We start from the raw sequence: 25,013 nt of genomic DNA on the forward strand, positions 1-25,013 counted from the left end.
ATTCAAAAACCACATCTTAAGTATTAAAAATCAAAAACCCAACCAACCAACAAAAAACCCCTTAGGGGCAGGAGAGTGGTAGAGTGCTTGCCTACCATGCATGAAGCCTTGGGTTTGATTCCTCCATATCATATAAACAGAAAAAAAAAAAGCCAGAAGTGGTGCTGTGGCTCAAGTTATAGAGCGCTAGCCTTGAGAAAGCCCAAGGATAGTGCTCAGATCCTGAGTTCAAGCCTCAGGATGGACAAAAAACAAACCACCACCACCAACAACAAAAACAAACCCCAAAACACACACACAAAAACTATTAACTAGAACCATGTCAATAAATTGATAATTATAATACAATTTTACCTCAAGACTGATTAGCAGAAGAAAAAGCCATAGTCATCAAGTTACATAATAATTTTCATGAATATGGTATAAGGTTAGTTTAATACCCTTATAACTTAATATTGAGTTCTTCCTCATAAGCCTTGAGTGTTTTAACAGTTGATTCATATATAATCTGAACTTTATCTTTAAAAAGAGCGAAAGTACCAAAGAAAATAACAGGGCAGGGAAATGATGAAAATATTGCATTTGGTTAAGTGTGTTAAATACTATATGAGACATGCTTTCTGATTATGTTATCTTATCTTATCTGTTTCTTATTAAAGCACAGGCAAATATCTAATTAGAAAAAAAATAGCCAGGTGCTTTGGCTTGCACCTGTCTAGCTACTCAGGAGTCTGCAGATCTGAGGAACTTGGTTTGAAGCAAGCCCAGGCAGGAAAGTCCATGACTCTTATCTCTTAATCACCAAAAAGCTAGAAGTAGACCTGTCCCTTAAGTGGTAGAGTGCTAGCCCTGAGCAAAAAAGTTCAGGAACAGCACCTGAACGCAGGACCCAAACCCTGAGTTTAAGCTCATGACTGAAAAAACAAAACTGTTTAAGATTCTAACAGCATTTATATTTCCTCAAAGAATAGGGATTTGTTTCAATAAATAACCTGTATAGGCATATGAATAAACTGTACATGCAAACTCAATTAACTGGAAATACCACTGCATGACTACAATTAAGATGCATTACTTAAAAACAAAGATTTATAACGTGATTTTTCCCATCCTGCACCAGCAGTATGTGCCTTTGATTCATATAGTCAAAGTTCATGACAGATGCTACTGCTATGTTAAAATCATTTTTAAATCTGACAAGGGCCATGCTAAAAATTAGGATAACACAATGAAGTATAACATTCAAACATAGGAAGAGATCTAGACATAGCCGTGTGTAGACCCACATTACTGGTAGTGTCTACTGGGTCAAATACTACAGAACAGCAAGCAACTATTTGGGAAAATGTTAGAAGAGTTTTAAAAGCATTACCATACTTGCCCTATCACTCAGGCTATACTTTCCCCCCAAAAGACACAAAAGTATACTATGTTAATAGTCTAAAATTAGAAGCACAGTATAGTTAGCACATATTTATTATCTAAAATATACTAGCTATACTTTAGCTTATTAACTTAACATCCATTTATCTTTAAAAGTTACGTAACAATACTGGGGCCACGAATGTGGCCTAGTGTAGAATGCCCACACAGCATGCACAAAGCCCTGGTTTGAATCCTCAGTACCTCAAACAAAAAAAAAGCCTGAAGTGGTACTGTGGCTCAAGTGGTAGAGTGCTAACCTTGAGAAAGCTCTAGAACAGTGCCCAGGCCCTGATTTCAAGCCCCAGGACTGGCAGAAAAAAAAGTAGTAACATTTTGTCCAAAAATGTATCCATTTAAAAGTTGTTTTACAAACTTTTTTTTTTTTTTTTTGCCAGTCCTGTGCTTGAGCTCAGGGCCTGAGCACTGTCCTTGGACTTTCTCAAGGCTAGAGCTCTACCACTTGAGCCTCAGCACCACTTCTGGCTTTTTTCTATATGTGGTACCAAGGAATCGAACCTGGGTCTTCATGCATGCTAGGCAAGCACTTTAACCACTAGGCCAAACTCCCGGCCCCTACAATTTTTTTTAAATATATTTTTTATTGTGATTAATAGAAGGGTTACATTATATTCACCAGACAGAAGGTGTATAACTTCACAAACATTGATACCCTTTCTCATGGCATGGTCCCCAGTTGTTTTACAATCTTAAACACAGATTCTTTAAACAAAAATAAATTCCCAAACTCAAGGAATATTAAGAAATATATCTGTTCCTACAGACATCTAGAATAGAGGCAGAGATATCATCTTGATTTTTGATCTGCCAGAACAGATTATGTACTTTCAACAGAAACTAATTTGGATAATACATAAGTAGAGGCTTAAATCATACACAATAACTATATTTTCTAGAAAGAAAGTATCAGATTTTGTTATATCCCCAAAATACCCAATCCAATACTTCAGGATTTTTTTTTTCTTTTCCTTAACCTTATACATTATTTTAGACAAATATCTTTAGTTTAATTCCCTTCTGCTTTGAAAGATTGTTAGTGAATCAAGAAGTCAGTGGCAGTGCTTAGAACAAAATACTCACATGACTATTTAAACTATTAAGCATATTTAGTCCACTTTAAAAGACCTCTGACAGCTGACATTAAAAATTAATTTGGATTCTAATTAATTTTGACTTTTCATGTTCAATACATTTTGATTTGATTAATTAATTTCACTGTAGGCTTAAGAGAGGAATCTTCTTGTAGTTCTTTCCAAAGAAACCATTTTATACTAAGCCTTTCAAAGTTATCTCTGTAATCTTTATTCTACCAGTCTTTCTTATGGAACAAAAAGTCCACAACGAGTTGTTCTTTTCAGTAGTCATATCATTTCCCCAAATAACCTTTCAAATCTTCACAATTTATTGATATAATTTCAGTGGTCTGAGTTGTGTGAGAAATCTTCAGTGTTTTTAAATTGTGGATCAGTGTAAGATTATAATAGAATATATACTCTAAAAAAATACTAAATGACAAGCAAAAAGTTACAGCTAAAACAAAAAACTGCATGGCCTCTGAGGATCATATTATTATTTGTAAGTCTTTTTAAATATATAAAGCAAATAATTGCATCCAACCAAAGATAAAGAAGGGTGGGTTCCTACCTGAGTGAATCCTAGTTTGATTCGTCTTTGTTTGAAAGTCTTGGCAAACTGCTCAAGCTCCTCAAGGTCACTGGGCTCCTCCAAGCTGGGAGTATCAATTCGCTTTGGTGTTGTCTGGCTCTGTGGAAGTGTCTGAATTGGAGTTGCTGCTATTGTGCGTGTTGGGGTTGCTGGCTGCTGGAGAATGAGAACGATAAAATGATGCTAAAGTTTACAACTATAATGTGTTGCAAGTATACCCAATCCAATACAATCCAATTCCATGTGTCAGGTCTTTTTCTTATCTTACACAATTTATAACCTTAGGGAAAGTTACATTGGTAGCAAACAATACAATAAGAAAAACAGACCCTAGGATTATATATATTGGGATTAGAGGTTCAGTTTAGGTATGTACATACCTTGAATACATAAAAATAAAATAAACTGAATATGTGTATCTTTTAAGAAATTACTCCTTATTTCATAAATATTCTACTTAAGACTACCAAAACAGAAAGGATCATATCTACCAAAATGTAACATAGTATTATATAAAAATATTGTAACATGGTTTTTACAAATGTTAATCTATCTATCTATCTATCTATGAAATTAAATGTAAGGCTTCACATAAGTTAGGCAAGTGTTCTACAATTAAACCCCCAGCCATAAATTTATTTTACACTTGCTCTGAGCTGGAAGACTGAGAAGCAATCCTAGAATTATTTAAGGAGGAGGGTTAATCACTATAGGTTTTTTTGTTGTTGTTTTGATTTTTGAGTGGTCTTACTATGAGACCAAGGATGGTCTCAACTTTGCAAGGTAGCTCAGAATGGTATGTGATTTTTGATCCCCTTATCTCAGTCTCTGGAGTGCTAGTATTACAGGTATGCCGCACTGTGCCTGGATCACAGACATTTCGATGATTTCAAGGTTGCCTACAGCTTTTACCCTTAACTGTAATTATAAATAATTACATGCTCTTTCTCTCATTTAATATTACCATTTTAACTTTGTAATGTTTCAGTTTTCATAATTATCCTTCTTAAAAATCGAGCCATTATAATTTACCTATTTATTTTTAATTGCTAGTTTTAAAAATTCATGTTTTCATTAACACAGATAGCATCATATGAAAAATTTGTAAATAGTTGTAAAAATCTATGTAAATAATTCTTTAAGATAAATTCACAAGGAATTTTCGGACAATTGAATAAATTGTTTCTTGCTTCTGATATACAACATGTTGGTTCCCATTATACAATCATAGTTACTTCCAGATGAGTGGTGTTAGCAAATTTTAAAATATTTTGATCAGTAGAAAGTAAACTGTATCTCCCACAATTTGTACTCATTAAATGCTTTAGAGTAAGCCTTTGTTTTATTATCACAAGTAATTTTTTTTCCTACTGACAAAAATTTTTCATTGTGGCTTATGGCTCACATGTGTATTTTTTTAAGTGTACATAAATTTGAAATTGTTACTTGGGGGAAGTATTGTTTTTATTTCCCCTTTTAATATTTTTTGTTGTTTATATATTAAGAAGCTTCAGTTTTTATTTTTAGTGAAGCTGGAGTTGGAACTCAGGATCTGGCTTTTGTTGGCAGACACTATCACTTGAGACACTTTGCCAGTCCAATTTCAGCTATTTTGAACTCTGATAAAATTCCTTCATTGCATTAGTTATCTTCTTTGTATTTTAAAACAATTATGTTATCAATCAAGTTTGGAGACATAAGGTTAGAGTGTCCCTCTATTCCTACCATGTTGAGGACGGAAGCCCAGGGCCTAGTGCATGCACTATCGCTGAATTATACCCAGTTCCTGGTCTTTCTATTTGTAAAGAAAACATTACATTTCTTTTTTTATACAAGCACAAAGCTACTCTTCTCTACTCAAAAGCACCAAGTAGTGTGTTCCTTTCTGTGTATTCACTATTGTGAGATGCTGTCCTGGATCTGCACACTAATTGTTCAGTTCATCCCTTCTGTGAAATGCAGTCCAGGTACAAGATTATAGACCAGGTTTAAAGACAAAGTCTATGGTAGTGACTTTTTCTTTTTACAACTTAAATGGTCATATACCCATGACCTTCACCTCATTACTCAAAGCTTTCTCCAAGGGAACTAACTACCCAGAAAACTACACCACAGGAATTATACAGATAGTCATTCTGGCTTCAATGAAGATAACAGAGTCCAAGGCATGTTGACATGGGTAATTTTCAACCAGACCATTTAGGAGGAGTCAAACACAGCACCAGATATATTAGAATGTAGCTGTGTACTTCTCACAGTGAAACAGATGAAATGGAACAAAGTCTCACATACCATCTCTAAAAATTGTAGATTAGACTATGCCAAATCAAGAAATGGTAGAACAGGGGCTGGGAGTTTGGCCTAGTGGTAGAGTACTTGCCTAGCATGCACGAAGACCTGGGTACACATTCCTCAGGTACCAATTCCTTAGTACCACATATATAGAAAAAGCCAGAAGTGGTGCTGTGGCTCAAGTGGCAGAGTGCTAGACTTGAGGAAAGCCCAAGGACAAAGTGCTCAGGCCCTGAGTTCAAGCTCCAGGACTGGCAAAAAAAAAAAAAAAAGGAAAGAAAGAAAGAAAAGAAAAGAAAGAAAAATGGTAGGACAGAATTGAGCGAGCAAGAGACAGGATAAAGTCCCAACAACCTGTTACTATGTGGAGTGCACGTAAATCATGAAGGAGTCTTTGTATCATATAGTAGTCCTGGTCAAAACTCTGCATTCAAGGATGGTCCACTGCAGAATACATAATTTAACATGCTTTGCCAACTACATATAGTTATATAATTACTAACACAATTTTCTCCATCCTTTCAAAGTTCTGGTGTGTCTTTTGCAGTTAATTCCTATCGTTGATTTTTATTCCATGGTAACCAGACTGATTTCTGTAACTACATTTCTAAAATGTCATGTAAATAGAACCATACAGTTTTTGCATGTAAAAAAATTACTTCTTTTTACTGCTAACTACAATTCTGTCATACAGATAAACCAAAGTTCATGTCAAATATGTACTATCTGATAGACATAGGTAGTTTCCAGTTCAGGGTGATTACAGATTAAAGCTATTATAAACATTCATATACCAGTCTTTGTATAGATACATGCTTTCATTTATAGGGGAATTTTTCGTTCATAAGGCATATATATGTGTTTAATTTTATTTAAAAAATGCCATTTTGAATCATATTAAGTGAAGTAAGCCAGACTCAAGGGAACTTAGGCTCAATGGTTTCCCTCATTCGTCATAATCATTAGAAACCTTGGGCTCCACTAGCAGAGATCTGCAATAGAGCAAAATCTTGATACATAAGGCCATATAATGTGAAGCTAATTGAAAGGACCTCCAGGATATTGAAACAAAAGCCATATAATGAATGATTGTTGTCCTTAATGTGCTATGTTGTCTCTCATCTCCTTTGCTGTCCCTTGGTTATCTCATATTGTTATAGTATCTCACTTTGTTATCTGATATATTGAATTTATTTGTATTTGGATATTTGAAATTTGATAGGGAAGGGGGGAAAACCAAGAGGGTGGGGGGTGTGGGGGGGGAGGGAAATGGGTACCAAGACATGTGAAAGGGTATCAATGTATGTGAATTAATGCACCTTCTATCTGGCAAATATCATGTAACCCTTTTACTAATTACAATAAAAAAAAAAAGAAAAAAAAAAGAAAAACAATTGTAAATTTAACAGAAGCTTCTAGGTATGCTAAATGTTGGTGTGCAGAGGTTTGAGGGCTGCGAGGGAGTTTTTGTTTCTATTGGACTTAATGAATATGTGTATATAAATAGTTCTATTTTGAAAGCAGTTGATAAAGAGTTAGAGGCTATTTATAGTGATCCAGTTAAAACTTTACTGTTGGGAATTACTGTGTTCACTTTGTCAAGCTGTAAGCATGAATGGAGAAAGCATGAAAGTAGAGATGTACACTTCGGTAGGACAGCTGATAAATCAGTTGATACAGTGGATATTATTTCATTATCTGCTAACTTCAAAACGCACTCTATGTGTTTGCTGATTCTTAGTCTCTATGGTAGATTAAACTGCTTTAATTGTTAAAAGAAAAAAATGCCATTTTGCAAAAAACACTAGTAATATATGAAAAATACAGCTACCTTTACATTTTTTCCAACACTTGGTCTTATAGCCTTCATAACTGTGCTCATCCTAAATGACTGTGTAGCATTACTTCATTTACAATTCCCTGGTAAAAGAATGATTTTTTTTTTTAGCATTTTTCTATGTTCTTACTGGGTATCACATTATCTTCTCTGGTAGAGTAGCCTCAAAGTTTTTGGTCTCTTACTACCTTAAATTAGGTTGCCTTGTTGCTGAATTATAAAGTTTATTCTTGATATGTTTTATCAGATACTATACTATAAAAATATTTTCCCCCATATGTACATATTCGTCTTACTGTCTTAGAATAAAGCCTTAAATTTTTTTTTCCATTGAAATTCTTTGTCATCTTTGGAAAATCAGTTGGCAATTTATGTATGAATATAGTAGACTCTATTTCACTGATCTTATACTTCTATCTGTATGCCAGTATAAGACTTTCTGCAGCTTTATAATAATTCTTTTTTTTTTTTTTTGGACAGTTGTAGGACTTGAACCACTTCCAGTTTTCTGGTGGTTAATTGGAGATAAGTCTCAAGGACTTTCGTGCCCTATCTGGCTCTAAACTGTGATCCTGAGTAGCTAGGATTACAGGTGTGACCCACCAGCATCTGGCTGCTTTACAGTAATTCTTAACATCGCACAGTCCTTCATCTCTCTTATGTTCCATGTTTTCTACAATTCAATGTAAATATTAGAAACAGTAAGCAAGTTCTTACAAAAAGACTGCTGAGTATTGATTATCAATTTGAGGAGAATTGACACTTTAACAACTTTAGTGTTCTTATTCAGGCACACAATATTGTGTTATAAAGGCTTCTTTAATTTTACTTTGTAATATTTTGTTGCTTCCTAAGTATAGGTCTTATAAACTATTTTGTTAATAAGTTTATCCCTAAAATAATGTTATTTTTAAATGACCATTGCCTCCATACAGATATACAACTGGCGTTTTAGATTACTTACATATGCTGCACTCTTACTAAACTCTAATTCTTGCTGCATTTTTTTTGAGATTCTTTAATATTTTCTTTTCTTTTTGTATGACCTTTTTTTTTTTTTAATTTTTCCAGTCCTGGGGCTTGAACTCAGGGCCTGAGCACTGTCCTTGGGCTTTCCTCAAGGCTAGCCGCTCTACAACTTGAGCCATAGTACCACTTCCGTCTTTTCTATGTATGTGGTTCCAAGGAATCAAACCCGGATCTTCATGTATGCTAGGCAAGTACTCTACCACTAGGCCAAACTCCCAGTCCCTAGATTCTTTAGTTTTTTCTATGCTGATAAATCATTGTCTACAAATTAAAACAGCTTCTTTCTTAAAGAAGTAAAACATACATCTTGTCTCACCATTTTATACTGCTAGAACTGTCAACACAAACCTTGTCTTGTTTCAACTAAGAAGATAATTAAGTCTTTCATAATTAAGTAGGATGTGTGTGCATTTTTTTTTTTTTCAGGGTAGGGCGGGTAGATTTCCTTTTACCGGGTTAAGAAAATTACCTTCTATTTCCAGTATTATGGTTTGGATATAAAGTACCCCGCAGAAAGTTCAGGTATTAAAGGCTTGGTTGTATGCTAATGGTCTCTCAGGAAGCATATGAAAGCCTGAGAACTTTGGTCAGGTTCTAAAAACTATTGGGATTATTTTTATTGGGGTTTCCATTTTAAAAATGAGTAGTCTAAAAGTGAATAAAAATTTTAGGGGGGAAAAAATATGAACCTGGGAGGTGAGGGTGATGCTTGGCTGGGACTGTAGGAGGTTGGCTTGGCTTTGCTGAGGTAGTTGCGTTAAAAGATTTTGCGCTTGCAGGAGACCTGTAAAACATAAACATGTTACTCTAGAGACATTAACGATTCCTTTGAACAAATATACAAAAAAGACAAAGAATACAAACTGAAAATTTTCAGTGCTAGAATTGGAGTGTGGCTCAAGTGGTAGAGATGCCTAGAAAGCATGAGGCTCTAATTTCAAAACCCCATTATCACCAAAACAAAACAACAAAAATCCTGAAATTTTACAAATCATCTCCTAATTTTATTGATATTTAAATTGTCTGTTACATTCTAGTTACTCAAAGGGCTAAGATCTGAGGATTGAGGTTTACAGCCGGATGAAGCAGAAGTGTATAACTTATAAATAAATTGAACCTTGGGACTACTGAGCTGTACGTAAGATTTAAAGACAAACTCCAGGAAAGGTAATAGTAGTTTTGTTGTTGTTGCTGAACTCTGGTTTTAAATGCACTTTTATTTATATATATATAAAATACATTTAAGCATTACTTATAGTTTTCAAATACAGATGATTAAATTTATCTCCCATGTCTTTGAGCCATGCAAATGTTATCCATTTTTAAAGATATTTTATCTCCTTTGCAATCTTATGAATGCATTCTTTAAAGCCACTATGAAGCCATCTGTGATCAAAAAAGTACAAGGAGGTCTCCCTGCTTTACTCCCACAGCACCACATTTAATATTTCCCAGTTACTACATTGTGAACTCTTGGATAATAAAAACTGACTTTATCATCTTTTGAGCACAGAGTAAAATAGTACTAATGCAACAAAAGATTTAGAATAAATTATCTAAAAATAAAAATGACAAACCCCAAATTGTAGAAACATGTTGAAATTTGATCATTATATACTATGTAGACATTAGTGAAAAGAAAATCACATTATCCCCTGTAAATATGCATAATCATTATGTGTGTGAAACAAGGTCCTGGATGCTGGGGTCTTAAAATTCTAATTACTTGGGATGCAGAAATTGGGAGGATCACAGTTTGAGGCCAATCTGAATAAAAACATTTGTGAGATTCCATTTTCAACTGAAAATCCTGCAAAGTTGGCACATACTTATTATCCCACCTATAGCAGCAAGTAGAAATAGGAATATTTCAGTCCAGGCTCATGCCCAAGCCAGAAAAGTGAGATAATATCAAATGTACATTACCCAAAGAGATATACAATCACTAATAATTTAAAAAATCCTTCTCCCCCCACCCCTTTTTTGGCGAGTCTTTGAGCTTGAACTTTGGACTTCAGCACTGTCCCTTTTTGCACAAGGATAGCACTCTACCACTTGAGTCATAGTCTTATTTCCAGCTTTTTTTCTGTGGGAAATAAAGAGTCTCAATAAGCTTTCCTGCTCAGGCTGGTTTTGAACTGTGATTTCAGCATCCTAAGTAGCTAGATTAGAGGCGTGAGATACCAGTGCCCAGCTCCTTTTTTGTTCCCACCCCCATCTCTTTTCATACTGGGGTTTGAAGTCAGAGACTGGATTGTATCCCTAAGCATTTTTGCTCAAAGCTAGCATTCTACCACTTACCACATCTCTACTTCCAGCTTTCTGTTTGTTAACTGGAGATAAAGACTATTGCAAACTTTCCAGTCCATGCTGGCTTCAAACTCACAATTCTCAGATCTCAGCCTTGTAAGTAGCTAGGATTACAGGTGTCTAAGTCATGGGTACCCAGCCTGAAGGCTTTATTTCTTGATACTATTGACACAAAGTATACTAACTAGAACTTGTAAATAGGATAAAACCTTACTATTATTTGATAGAAAAATTATTTATCAATATCTCCTACCCAAAGACTAACTCAAAGTTTAGTTTCTTATACTAAAACCTTCTTCTCAAACTTTAAAAATAAGCCAAATAATTGTTAGAAACATGTATTTTCGCATATAGTACTAAAACACTAGAAACAATTTATCTAATTTATGGTCACCATAGTGGATAGTTTTAGCTAAACATTAAACCAAAATTTTGGTGATTCAATCTTCAACAATATGCTCTATTTGACCACAAACATCTAATATTGATAGTTTAAAGGAAGTATTCAGGTGAAAATGACAGTTAAGGTGTGTGCCACCTATTAATAAAAGTCTAGGTAGCAGCTAGGAAGGAGCTCACCCTGCTGGCCCTGGGGCGTCTGTGAGATGATAAACTGTGCTGGTTGTAAGTTGGTGGTCGGATGTACCAACACAAATTGTTGCAGGTTGAGATTTTGCTGTTGAAGCTGTTGCAATTGTTGAAGGTCCTGAAAAATTAGAATTAACATGGATTAGAGATTCTAAAATAAAGTTTGCTAAAAGATAAGGTTCCTAGCTGATGACTTCTGTTTCACATAAGTAGAGTCCATATTTAGCTTTCTTTCAGATTCTAATAGTTATGGGATTTAGGTATGTTTCACACAGAGTATGAGGAAACCAGGAGCCTCTGTCGGTTACTTCTCTTTGGGCATGACATAGTGTCAATGGCTTAACACTAAGCCTAATTTCTAACAGTAACTTAAAATTCTCTCAGAATTTTATTCAACATGGGTTTTGAAAGTCAATTGGGAAAAGAACTTTTAAATAGTGGCTCCTTGCTTGCCTAGCATGCAAGTACTGATTCCTCAGTACTGCACACTGAGCTGGAAGTGGTGCTGTGGCTCAAGCGGTAGAGTGCTAGCCTTGAGGAAAACCCAAGGACAGGGCTCAGGCCCTGAGTTCAAGCCTCAGGACTGGCAAATAAATAACCAACCAACCAAACAAACAAACATACTTTTTCCTCTTTTGAGAATGCTATGTCTGAATTATCAATAGACTAAAAGATTGCTGGTTTATGAAACTTGATACCAGCTTACACACTCAACTGAGAAATCAGTGTTATTTTTTTAAAGTTACACATATAAAAATCACATGCATATCATAATGTGGGTTTCTACTGGCTTTGCTTTTGTAATTTTCAAACTGTAGTCATACTGAATTATTTTATTTTATTTTATTATGGTCCTCCTGGGGACCATAGTATTTATCTGATGATAAACGAAATGATCAAAATCAAAGCATTATTGTGACAATACTGTACAAGTGGTTATAAGTGGATATTTTAAGTATTTTGCTACAATCTAAATCCACTTCTAAACTTCTCTGGCACACATAAAGATAATTCTTTAAAAACTAGACTTGCAACTCCTTCTTTTTTTTTTTTTCCCCCTGTCCTGGGACTTGAACTCAAGGCCTGAGCACTGTCCTTGGGCTTTCCTTAAGGCTAGCGCTCTACCACTAGAGCCACAGCACTACTTCCAGCTTCTCTATGTATGTGGTACTGAGGAATCAAACCTGGGTCTTCGTGCATGCTAAGCAAGCACTCCCAGCTCCACCTTCATATGTTTTTATTCAATAACTACTTATACATATTTTCCTTTTCTTGAGATAAAGGATTGTACTTATTTTTTTTGAGCCTACTGTTTAGACCTCGTAAATCATTCTTTGACATCACTAGCTACTTTGCCATAAAATGTGAAAACACAAATCAAGCAACATTCTAATGCGGTCTAATGCAGTGCTAATCAGTACTAATACATAGTAGACTGCCTGTCTTCCTCATATATGGGTAGCAACATTACTGTAGAGCATATGAAAAGAATCCATGACTGCTGTAATTAGGTAATTAAGATACAGTAATCGCCTGCTTCAGAAATATGATAGATACTTATTCAAGAATCGCCACTTAATATAAAAATTATTTATATAATCATCTATGTATTTATAATGTCAACTCTAATAAACAAAGCAAATATATTATTTCTAATTCAGTATTAAGAAAAATACCACTTACCTCACTGATCAAGAGGTCCTCAGGCCTTTAAGGCCTACACAAGTAATCACAAAACTAATTTAAGACTAAATAAAATCTGTCGTGTTATTCTTTACACGCTACACCAATGATCTGAGTTCCTTACTTACCTGTGCAATCTGTATGGGCTGAGAAAGGGGGATCTGGGTCATAGGCGTGGCGGCAGAGGCTGAGATTGTGGCCCCAGCGGCACTGTGCTGTTGGCTGGCAGAATGCTGCTGCACAGCAGCAGCCAGCAACTGGGCCTGGGCCTGGGCCTGCTGTAGTAACAACTGTTGCTGGGCTGGTGTCAAAGTGAGCTAAAGAAAATCAGAGCAATGTAAGGGTTAAAGAAGCAAGGTTTCCAGTGCAAGCCAGCTACTTTAATAGGCAACTAAGTTCTAGTTAATATAGTTATTAGCATGTGGCTAAAATGTCCATTGGCGATTCAACTACTATTTCTAAATTAAAATGGTAGTTCTCATTCCATATTAAAAAAAAATCATCCAAGCTTATTTAGGACTCAAGGTTTCGGGTAAGAAAAGTAATTAACTAGTAAGCAAGAAAAGAATTAATGCTAACAGGAATGAAAAAGAAATTTATACCCAAAAAACAGAACAGCAGGTGATTAGATGAAACAGAAAATAAGGATGCTGGATATTACTAGTAAAAGAACTGGTAAGGCCCTGCTGCTTCCCATTAGCACAAAATCATTACCATATCCCATCATTTCCATTATGTTCTAAGATGTCCCTAAAAAGTAAGAGTTCCTACTTTCTTTTCCAGATTTTCCTATAAGCCCCTCTCTAATACACACTTTTCTATCACTGGAACCATTGAGCTTTGCAACTTTATATCCTCTTTCTAATACATTATCTCTATGAAACAGGTGTGGCAGCCACTCATGCTAAAAATACTAATGCCAGGTTTAAAAGAAGCTTCAATTTCAGTGCCTCATGTCACCAAAAAAGAACACTCCAAACAGTAAAATAAGAAATCTACTCAGCGTAGTTTTAAGCTTGTTTTCATAATAATTATGATACAGCTTTATTATTTATTATGATTCAACTTTATTTCAATAGTATGTATTTTATGTATGCTTTATAATTCTATTATTGCAGCTTATTTCAATATGCTTACACTAAGGTAGCAAGTGCTTAGCCTTCCTTTTGGTAGTGTGTTCTATCCAAACAAAAAGGAAGCATGTACACTCTGAACTGCACAAATAGTTATTTAGTGGCACAACCCTTCTTCTAAAAGGGTCTAACATAATTGTGCATTAGAAACACAAGAACAAAAATCGAACTGTCCTTTACTTTCAGGACATGTAAGCATATATTTATATATTTAAATATATATATATATTAATCACTACTTTAATTTTTTATTTTTGGCCAGTCCTGGGGCTTGAACTCAGGACCTGAGCACAGTCACTGTCCTTGGGCTTTCCTCAAGGCTAGAAAAGCGCTCTACCACTAGGCTGCACTCCTGACCCCTACTTTAAAGTTTTTAGAAGCAGTTCTGCCACCACTGTTAAAAAGAGCCTTCCACTGTCAAATATACTTAACTAAAATGAACAAAAATTCTAATGTTGATATAATGCGAATATAGTTTTTTCTTATTACATTCCTTAACTACCTTCCCAAAAGATAAAATAATATCACTGGAAAAAAATTTAAATGATGCCTTAAAGCAAAGATAGTTGAAAAATTAAAAACAAAACAAAACACAAATACATGGCCTCTATATTACTAGTAAAAGTAAATGATTCATTGAATGCTAAAATACAGTGATCATAATCATAGCAATGATACAACTGCATGGTCAAGCAACAGCAGATATGGGAGTTTTAAAGTCCTTGGTTTAATCTGAGCACCTACAATTAAAAAAAAAAAAAGACAAAGATAATTCCATTTCCAGACCTGTCAACAGTGTAGGGAGTTTCTTTTAGCTCAAAATAGTACCATGTTACTGCTGGTTGTAATGAACAATTCTAATTAGCTGTCAGTCAATGGCAATTCTGACATAGAGAAAGTTTATTATAATTATCTGGGAAAACTTACCCCAGTAATCTGTCCTCCAGCCAGCATAAGCTGGGTCTGGGGAATAGCTGCCTGCACCGAAGGCTGCTGGGAAGGCTGGCTTGGCTGCTGCGAATCCCCCGATTCTTCACTAGATTTAGACTAATGTGGAGTAGGGTAGGAAATAAAGAATTTCAAATCATCGATTACAAGGAATATACTTATTATAACTCTACAGTTCACAATTCATTCAAAATATGGGCTGTTCATTTTCCTTTTCTTTCAGATAAGTCTGTAACTTTCTAGTTTTACATAAATAAAAAAAATCTAGACTTTTTATTCCAGTACCAATAAGCTACCAATTAAGAGTTTATTTCATTTTAAAATTTTTAGGGGGCTGAAAATGTGGCTTAGTGGTAGAATGCTTGCCTAACATGCATGAAGCCCTGGGTTTGACTCCTTAGTACCACATAAACAGAAAAGGCTAGAAGACGTACTGTGGCTAAAGTAGTAGAGTGCAAGACTTGAGTAAAAGAAGCTTAGGGACAGGGCCCAAGCCCTGAGTTCAAGCCCAGGACTGGTAAATAAATAAATAAATAAATAGTTGGGAGTGGTGAGTACTGGGGTTTGAACTTAGGGCCTTCCACATCCTAGCCAAGAAGTTCCACTTGAGCTCCCTCCTGCTCCTAGTTCTTTATCCTTTATTTAAAAAATACAGTAAATAGAGTCTAGCACTTATGTCCAGGTCATCTTGGACCAGGATTCTCCTATTTATGCTCCATGCAGAGCTGAGATAACAGTAACATACTACCATGCTCAGCTTTTTACTGGTCAAGATAACTTTTTGATTGATAGTCTCAAACCACGGTTCTCCACTAGCTGACCTTAGAGGCATGAGCTGTGCCACTACAAGTCATGAGGCTTGAACTCTGGCCTCCAGAGCTTTTCAGCTCAAGGCTACCGCCTTTCCCATGAACCACACAGCCTCACATCCCATTTTCCAGTGATTACAGTTATTAATTGGAGATAAGAGTCTCTCAGCAGCTTTGTATTGCCTGGGCTAGCGTTGAACCTTGATTCTCAGATCTCAGCCTCTTGAGTAGCTAGGATAACAGGCGTGAGCCACTGTGCCCGGCTCACCCAATTATTTTTAAGACAAATTGGTGGTCCACAAATCAAAAGAAACTTTATTTTATTTTATTATTTTATTTTTTGATCAGTCAGAGGGCTTGAATTCAGGGCCTGGGTACTGTCCCTGAGCTAATTCACTCAAGGCCTAGTGTTCTACAACTTTGAGCCACAGCACCACTTCCACTTTTCTACTTGTTATTTGGAGATAAGAGTCTTAGAGACTTTCCTGCCTGGGCTTGCTTTGAACAGACAGAAATCCTCAGATCTCCTCCTCTGTTGCTAGGATTACAGGCTTGAACCACTTTGCCTGGCTCAAAAGAATTTATCACAGTCCCAAATCTCCAATCTTGGAAATACGGAGTAAGATAAGAAACACACTTTTAGTTCATTTTTGCATTAGACCCTCTATACTAACACTTTTACATATCAATCTCAAACTTCTTCATATGCTATCTTAAGGGGTGCTTAGATTCTAAGGGTTGATTATATGATTCATAGAACTTTTCATCTACTGTTTTATAGAACTGTGAATCTCATCATCCATCAAGTAACACCTAAGGCTGACAAAAATGTAGTTAGGAAAGAACAAACTCCTGAAAGGAGCACAGAGAGAAATTTTTATGTTAATTAAAAACTGGTTATGCAGAGCATTAACATTCTGCATATATTTGAATATTTCTCACCACCTGTTTTAGGGATAGCAGCAAGGCTAATTAACATAAAAGCTCTGATTAATTCTGCCAGTCACTGAAAGATAATTACAGTGCAGGACTGTAAACATTCTGCACCAGAGATACTGCCTGTTTGCCAACATCTCTCTAAGGGATGTAACTTTACCATGGTAACCAAGGCAGTTTTCCACCTCCTCTCCCTCAGAAAGGAAGGTCACATTATCTCGTTTCCTTTTCTTGTTTCCATGTGTTTCTAGGTCCATATTCCATTGTGTTTTATAGAAAGCTCACCCTAAAGTCTAGTTGTTAGCAATATGGAAATCAATCTTCCAAAATATTGTTTACCTCTTAACTGTTAGTTGCTTAAACACCATAATGATGTGAAACAGCAAGTTGACTGAAATGTTACAGAATGACACTCTACTTGAATTGTGTGTTTTGACATATGATTCATAGATGTAAAAGGTCAGATTTACATTATGTTTTAAAGTTACAACTATTTTCCCGCCATTATCTATCAACCATCTTAATTGTAATTTCCTTAAAAAAAATACTTTAGGGGCTGGGAGTTTGGTCTAGTGGTAGAGTGCTTGCCTACCATGCACAAAGACCCAGGTTCGATACTTCGGCTCAAGTGGTAGAACTCCAGCCTTGAGGAAAGCCCAAGGACAGTATTCAGGCCCTGAGTTTAAGCCCCAGGACTGGCAAAAACAAACAAACAAACAAAATCCCCAATACTTTAGAGCAGAGAGGAACTCTGGAAACCCTATAAATATTCCCAGTTAAACAGATAAGAAAAACTGAGCCTCAGGAGGATAAGTGACTTGCCAACGGTACGTAGCTAGTTAGTGGCAGAATAAGCATTCAAATATAAGTTCCTCATGTTTCCTCTCAGTACAGTGTTATTCCTCTGTACTGTAATATTTTCCTAACACATGAAAATGACAGATTAAAAAATTTTTTTGAAACAAAGACATTTAAGACATTATCTGGCTTTGGGTTTAGGTAAGTGTTTTAAATGCTATTTATCTAGAAACAAAAATTTGGAAAGTAGATTTTTCTACCTTTGGTTCATGCACACTAGCAGAATATAAACTGATTTCATTAATGGCAATAATTATTACTGAGATTTTTATGAGATTCAATAATAAAACTATAGAGATAAGTGGTAGTAATAAGATAGTAAACATAGGAACACTTCAAATATAATTAACTTTATAAAATTATATGCTACTGGGCTAGGTGTGTGGGGCTAAGCAGTAGATCACTTGCATAAGTGTGAGGCCCAAAATTCAAATCCCAGTATCACCAAAATAGAAAATAAAAATGATGTGCTCCTTATAGAAAATTATGAACAGAAAACTTGACCCATACTTCCATGTCTCAAGCTTACCTGTACATTTAAAGACTGAGCAGCAGCCTGTAAACTTGTTCCAGCGAGCTGGACCTAGTAATAAATAAAGTAATGAGGGAGCATTCTAGTCTATAACTGTTGACATTCATCACTAGAAATACATACAAAAAAGTTTATTTATGGGATTAAAGCTTTGGAAACAAGCTCATAGTCATCACTTCCACATTGAAAAATGCTCTCAAATTTTATTTCATTTTTTTTGACAGTCATAAGGCTTGAACTCAGGGCCTGAAAGCTGTCCTTGAGTACTTTTTGCTCAAGGCTAGCACTCTACCTCTTCTAGCTTCCTGGTGGGTTAGCTGGTGGTAAGAGTCTCACAGACTTTCCTACCCAGGCTGGTCAACTGCAGTTCTCAGATCTTAGCCTCGGAGTAACTAGGTTTACAGGCATAAGCCACCACTAGCACCTGGATATGCTATGCTACGCTGTCAATTTTTTCTGACAAAGTTTTCCGCTCTTTATTTGACAATGTTTGTATTCATGAGATGCTTATAGTCTATAAACTTTCCATATATTAAATAACAAGTTATTTATATAAATATTTACCATTATAAACAAACAGAAACTACTTGTTCTTATTTCAAAGTTTTCAGGTATACACTGAAACAAATATCCTATATATTCAAACCTAAGAGGTACATCCTTAGATCAGTCATATCCAGGCACTAGTGGCTCATGTCTATAATCCTAATTATTCATTAGGCTAAGAGCTGACGGATTATGTCTTGAAGCTAGCTAGGCAGAAAAGACCTCGAGACATCATATCCAATTATCCAGCAAAAAGCTGGGCTGGAGGTATGGCTCACATGACAAAGTGACAGCTGTGGAAAACAAAAACAAAAACAACAACAAAAAACAGCCCAGTGACTGTATGAGGCCCTCAGTTCAAGCCCCTATACCAGCACATAAAACAACCCAAAATAGCAACTACTAAGCTAGTAGCAAAAATAATATCTTCTTAAAAACGCACATGAAAGTCATGATATTTAATTTTCACATTCTGTATATTTAGAAAGTTCAAATCACAAGTATTTAAAATAAGGTAGTTATTAGAAAACCACATTAAAAATGTGGCAGCCACAATAAGGGGATTGTCTGTCTAACAAGCAAAACTTGTAGAATATATATATGTTCTTTTTGTATTGTTATTATAAAGCTGGTGTATAGAGAGGTTATAGTTATATAAGTCAGGTAAATGTGTATATTTCTTTGTGGACAATGTCACCTCTTCTGCTTTCTCCTAGTTTTCTCCTCTCATTCCTACCCACCAATTGCATAGTTCATTTTCAACATAGTGTTGAGTGTGTATCACTGCTGCATTTGTTCAGATAAACAAGACAAAAAGAAAACAAAAACTGAACAACAAAGAAGAAATGTTCTTGTTTATTTTTCCACAAGTACTAATTATAAAGAATAAGATAAATAGTAAAAACAGAGGGGGATACAACGACGACAAGTTAAAGCACAGTAAGAATCAGCAATAATGAACTTCTGTGAGAATGTACTATATAGAATACAGGTTTTATTCCTACCAAAAGTGAATAATGATGAAACAGCACATTCAGATCGAGGAATACTATCAACTCACTTGTTTAAAATGAATGTCCTGAGAACAAAGAATGAGAAAGGAAGAAATAAACTAGGCTGTATTAAAGACTAACCTTGCAATGACAGTGGTGGGAATAAAAGTAGGGACATGAAAAAGTGCTATCAGGACTCTGGCAACTGGCTGGATATTGAAGTAGAAGAGTGTTATGAATTACTACAGGGTTCAAATCTAGGAGACTGGAAAGTAGTAGTGTTAACAGGGAAGAAAATAAATTCTACTTTGGATATGTCCTATAGCCTTAAGATGTTCCAAATAAATAGTTGTATGAGCTCAGTAAAGAGCTAAACTCTAAAGCTATGCTCTTTATGTTAGTAGGTAAAAATCCTTTGAGTGTTAAACAAAACCCTCATGACCGCCCAATTTATGAATAGTATTTTAGATATAGTATAATTAGGAGATTCCTATCTTAAGAGATAATATGTTTTAGACCTAAAGACTTAGAAGTAAACTAAGACGCCAGAAGAGTTTTGGGCATATAGATTTAAAAAAGTAAAAATTTGAAAATTGAATATGCCATGTGTTTCTGAGTAAAAGTTTGTTTTGAAACAGATATACAGTCTTAAAGAGATAACTAATTACAAGGAGACAAGTAATAGCTTTATTTTATCCATTGCTTTGCCTCTTCCCAGGCCCAAAGCAATGGGGCCAAATGGCTCCAATGATAGTACTGAAACCATAACAAGAAATGTGTTAGATATTGGAGCATAGTCTTAGAAGAAAGTAAGCATACTAGTATTTTCCTACATTATAATTAAATATTCTCTTTTTTTGGCGGGGGCAGTCCTGGAGCTTGAACTTAGGGCCTGGGTACTGTCCGTATGTTTTCTCAAGGCTTGCACTCTACTACTTAAGCCACAGCACCACTTCTGGCTTTTTCTTTTTTCTGTGTATGTAGTACTGAGGAATCAAGCATGGGGCTTTGTGCATGCTAGGAAAGCACTCTATCACTAGGCCACACTCCCAGCCCCCACTAAATACATTCTTAAATTTATTTCAGATACTAATCTTGACATTTTATCCAGAAGTTGTATGCTGAAGTTTCCCTATTTCAAAGATACAGTAGTCCCACTTATCCACATGTAATACATTCCAAGAACCCCTAGAAGATATCTGAAACTAGATAGTACTAAATACACAAACACTCACAATTTTTCCTATATAATTTTAAAATGAGGCACAATAAGAAACCAATGATAATAAAACTGGATAATTATAACAATATTAAAATAAAAGTTATGGAAAAATTTATGGATTATTTCTGGAGTTTTCTAATTAATACTTTTGGACAACAATTAACCAGGTAAATGAAATTACAGAAATCAAAATGGCACATAAATGGAGACTACTTCATAAAACAAAGCTATGTACCTGAGCAAGCATGTGAACATGGCTTAATTCTATTAGAAGACATTAATTGCTACCTATATAACATTTCTTTGAATCTGGCTTTAGGACAGCTCTAAAATTTTATCTGTTTTAAAATAGGGAAGCTTTTTTTAATTATTTAGGTAGTCTGATGACATATTTTGGTAAGAGAGTAGGATTATAATTACTCATTTGCAGTAACACCTGATTAATATATAAGCTGGGAGGTCATGTGATCATATGGTTTTTTTCACTGAATCACTACTAAATGAACTATCCAATATATTTTGGCCATTAAATTCATTATAAGTTTTAAGTTCCATAAAGACCATTAAAATGTGCAAAGCTGTTACAATAATATATTTATCAGAGTGCTAAGATACTCTAATAACCTATGCACCATGTTGTTACTATATGCTTTCCATTTTCAATCAATACTCGTATTGCAAAACTTTTGTCTGGCCATTACATGTTTTTGTGTTATTTCCCCATCCACATTATTTAGCTATATAGCTAAAACATGGATGAAGAAAACCTATGGTCTGTTTTAGACTCAAAAAAAAAAAATCAGGTGGTATAATGATAGCTAAGATTGAGGTGTTTTTAAAACACAAATTAGAGAGTTCACAGTCAATTAAACCAAAGGCTGCAAGGAGATTCTCAAACCACAATGAAGCCATTTTAAAGAAGATTGAGCACAGAGTCTTACATAACAGGTCTCAGACAGTAGTAGCTGTATCACTTCTTAAATTTTTGGTGACTAGGGATTGAAGTTAGGGCCTTACACTTGCTAAGCAGGGACATTACTATACCACTATACTTTGAGTGACTCTGATTATTTACTATGCTTCAGTTAGTTACCACAGATTCACATTCAGAAAGAACAGTGAGTCAATTATTATATACATTCCATTCAATAAGACACTCTTTTGATCAATAGCTATGTACTTAACTATAATGATTTCACACATACATATATAATTAGATGTAATAAGCACTAGGTTTAAATGAAATTAAAAACTCTCACTTTTGTAAATAAGTTCCCTAGGTTCTAGCATTTTGTGTCTCTGTTTTTTACTCTCATTTATGGTTGAGCAGAATATTCTACCTGATGGAGATGTCCAAGGAAAGCCTGAGCCTGGGCTGTTGAGATTGCTCCTCCAACCGGCACAGGCTGCTTCTGAAAGTCCAGACCATTCGTTTGTGTGCCTAAAAAGCAAGTAAAATAATTTTAACAAGTAAGGGAAATATACTCAAATGAAACAAAGTCCAAGACCTTGGTTATCAACCATTCATTAGGAATCTGTTTTGTACAAGTATTTTTCTAAGTATCTCTAGAGACAAGATTCAAAATAAAGAAAACAGAGTAAAATGGTTTATCTTCACGATGATTATAAAACAAATAGGTTAACAGCAGTAAAGTTTAAAAAAACAGGTATAAAAATATAAACAACGACTGCTAATCCTGGCAGTGTTAGCAATCTCAGTTGGAGATGCAGTGACTGGAACAACTGGGGTCGGAACTGGCTTAACGGAAGACATCAACCTCACTTTTTTAAACAATGGTAGCAGGCTATGTTCTCAACTATTGTCATTTTATTTGATATTTTGATTACAAAGAGGAAATTCACTATTTTTTTTGTTGAGAAAGAACTTACTACTGATGTAAACACTTTAATGAATGCCACTATGTTCGTGAAAGTAATTTTTTATGAGCATGAAGAAAACAAAAGTGTTGAAGTGATTTCTTCAGCTCAAAGTATAGACTATTGTATATGTCTTACTAGCAAGAGTTATAATTTATTTTTGAGGGAGCTACAGACATTTTTATTTTTACTTTTACATCATATTTCAAATGTCATGTTTAACAAATGAGTATTCAAGAAGGAAATCTCTATACGCAATCACTGGCACATAAGTTTTAGAACATAATTAAAATTAAGCTGAGAGTTGTATGTCATAGATACATATCAATCTATATAATGTAACATTATGTCTATACAGTATATATCACATCATAGATTTTTATGTTTATATAGTTATATGTATATCTCCAAGATCGTGTCAATGACTTTGAGTACCCAAATACTGAGTCATTGCTCTTGGATTTTTTGGATCTAATATCCACATATCAAGGAGACAATGCACCTTTGTTCCTTTGTTCTTGACTTATTTTTTGTATCCATTCATCTGTAGTGGGGCATCTGGGTTGTTTCCATCACTTGACTATTGTGAGCAGTGCAGTGATGAACATGGCTGTGCAGGTGTCCTTATCATATCCTGGGTTATTATTCTCAGGGTAGATGCTCATGAGTGGTAGGGCTGGGTCGTAGGGAAAGTCTTTTTTTCGTTTTTTGAGAAACCTCCAAACTGCCTTCCAGAATGGTTGTACTACTTTACATTCCCACTATCAGTGCAGTAGGGTTCCTCTTTCTCCACATCCCTGCCAGCATTTGTTGTTGTCTGAGTTTAGAATATTGGCCATTCTGATTGGGGTAAGATGATATCTTAGGGTTGTTTTTACTTGCATTTCCTTAATGACCATGGATGATGAGCTTTTTCTCATTATGTTTCTTTTCCATTTTAACCTCTCCTTTGGATGTCTCTCTTTAGTTCCCTTCCCATTTAATGATTGGTGTATTGAGTTGGGGGGGGGGGATTAGTTTATTGAGTTCCCTGTAGATATTGCATATTAAGCATTTGTCTGATGTATTATTGGTAAGTATCTTTTCCCAGTTGGTTGGCTGTCTTTCTACTTTAGTAGCTATGTCTTTGTGCAGAAACTTTTTATTTTTAGGTAGTCCCATTTATTCTCTCTCCAATCTGTAGTGACCCTGGGACTCTGAATAGTAAGTTTTAGCCTGTGCCTATGAGGTCCAGTGTCTCTTCTATTCTATTGTGTAGCAGTTTCAAGTCTGATATTGAGGCCTTTGATCCGCTTTGAGTTAATGTTTGTGCATGGTGACAGGCTGGGATCAATTTTTAGTTTTCTGCATGTGGCTGCCCAGTTTTGCCAGCACCTATGATTGAAGAGGCTGTGTTTATTCTACTGTATAACTCTGGCTCCTTTGTCGTATATAAGTTGACTATAGGTTTTACTTCTGGATCTTCTACTCTGTTCCACTGATATTATGGTCAATTTTTGTGCCAATACCAAGCTGTTTTTGTTATTATGGCTCTATAGCAGAGTTTGAAGTCTGGTATTGAAATACCACCTGCATTCCTCTTTTTGCTTAGAATTGCTTTGGCTATTCTAGATCTTTTGTTGTTCCATATGACCCTTTGGATCGGGATTGCACTGAAATTGTATATCAATTTTGGCAGTTTGGCCATTTTCTCTATGTTACTTTTCCCTATCCATGAGCATGGGATGTCCTTCCATTTCCTGACATCCTCTTTGATTTCTTTTAGGCTTTTATAGTTTTCATTAAATACATTCTTTATATCCTTGGTTAGGTTAATTCCTAAATGTTTTATTCTTTGGGGGGCTACTGCAAATGGAATCATTTTCTTGATTTCTCATTGCGTATTATTGGCATATAGAAAGGCTACTGAGTTTTGTATGCTGATTTTGTATCCTGCCACTTTGCCAAAGTGATTTATTAGTTCTAGGAGTTTGGGAGTAAAATTTATTGGGTCGTTCAGGTATAGGATCAAGTCATCTGTGAATAGGGATAGTTTAATTTCTTCTTTCCCTATGTGGATCCCTTTATTGTCCTTCTCTTGCCTTATTGCTCTGGCTAGGGGTTCCAGCAATATACTGAAGAGAAGTAGAGAGAGTGGGCATTTGTCTTGTTCCTAATTTTAAGGTAAATGGTTCTAGTCTTTCTCCTTTTAGTATGATACTGGCTGTAGGTTTGTCATATATGGCTTTAATTATTTTTAAAGAATGTACCTCTTCCTATTTTCTCTTTGACACAAATGGATGTTGTATTTTGTCAAATGACTTCTATGCGGC

General features: G+C 35.2%; 1 protein-coding gene across 4 annotated transcripts in view; it reads right to left on the reverse strand.

The window, feature by feature from the left end:
• The window catches only part of Pou2f1 (POU class 2 homeobox 1), a 145,909-nt gene that overhangs the window by 29,589 nt on the left and 91,307 nt on the right, over positions 1 to 25,013 (reverse strand). For 2 of the 4 annotated variants that reach the window (XM_090340528.1, XM_090340531.1), the window contains exons 3-9: positions 22,164 to 22,264; positions 18,061 to 18,114; positions 14,908 to 15,027; positions 12,976 to 13,164; positions 11,156 to 11,282; positions 8,956 to 9,050; positions 3,088 to 3,264 (exon numbers count right to left, since the gene is read on the reverse strand). In XM_090340528.1, the coding sequence (XP_090196654.1) occupies positions 3,088 to 3,264; positions 8,956 to 9,050; positions 11,156 to 11,282; positions 12,976 to 13,164; positions 14,908 to 15,027; positions 18,061 to 18,114; positions 22,164 to 22,264 (863 nt within the window). The remainder of the gene's footprint in view (positions 1 to 3,087; positions 3,265 to 8,955; positions 9,051 to 11,155; positions 11,283 to 12,975; positions 13,165 to 14,907; positions 15,028 to 18,060; positions 18,115 to 22,163; positions 22,265 to 25,013) is intronic. The other 2 variants (XM_090340529.1, XM_090340530.1) reach the window with 2 other exon arrangements.

Source organism: Megascapheus bottae, chromosome 10 (assembly GCF_031878675.1).
Source record: "Megascapheus bottae isolate mThoBot1 chromosome 10, mThoBot2.hap1, whole genome shotgun sequence".
NCBI classification, from domain to species: domain Eukaryota; kingdom Metazoa; phylum Chordata; class Mammalia; order Rodentia; family Geomyidae; genus Megascapheus; species Megascapheus bottae.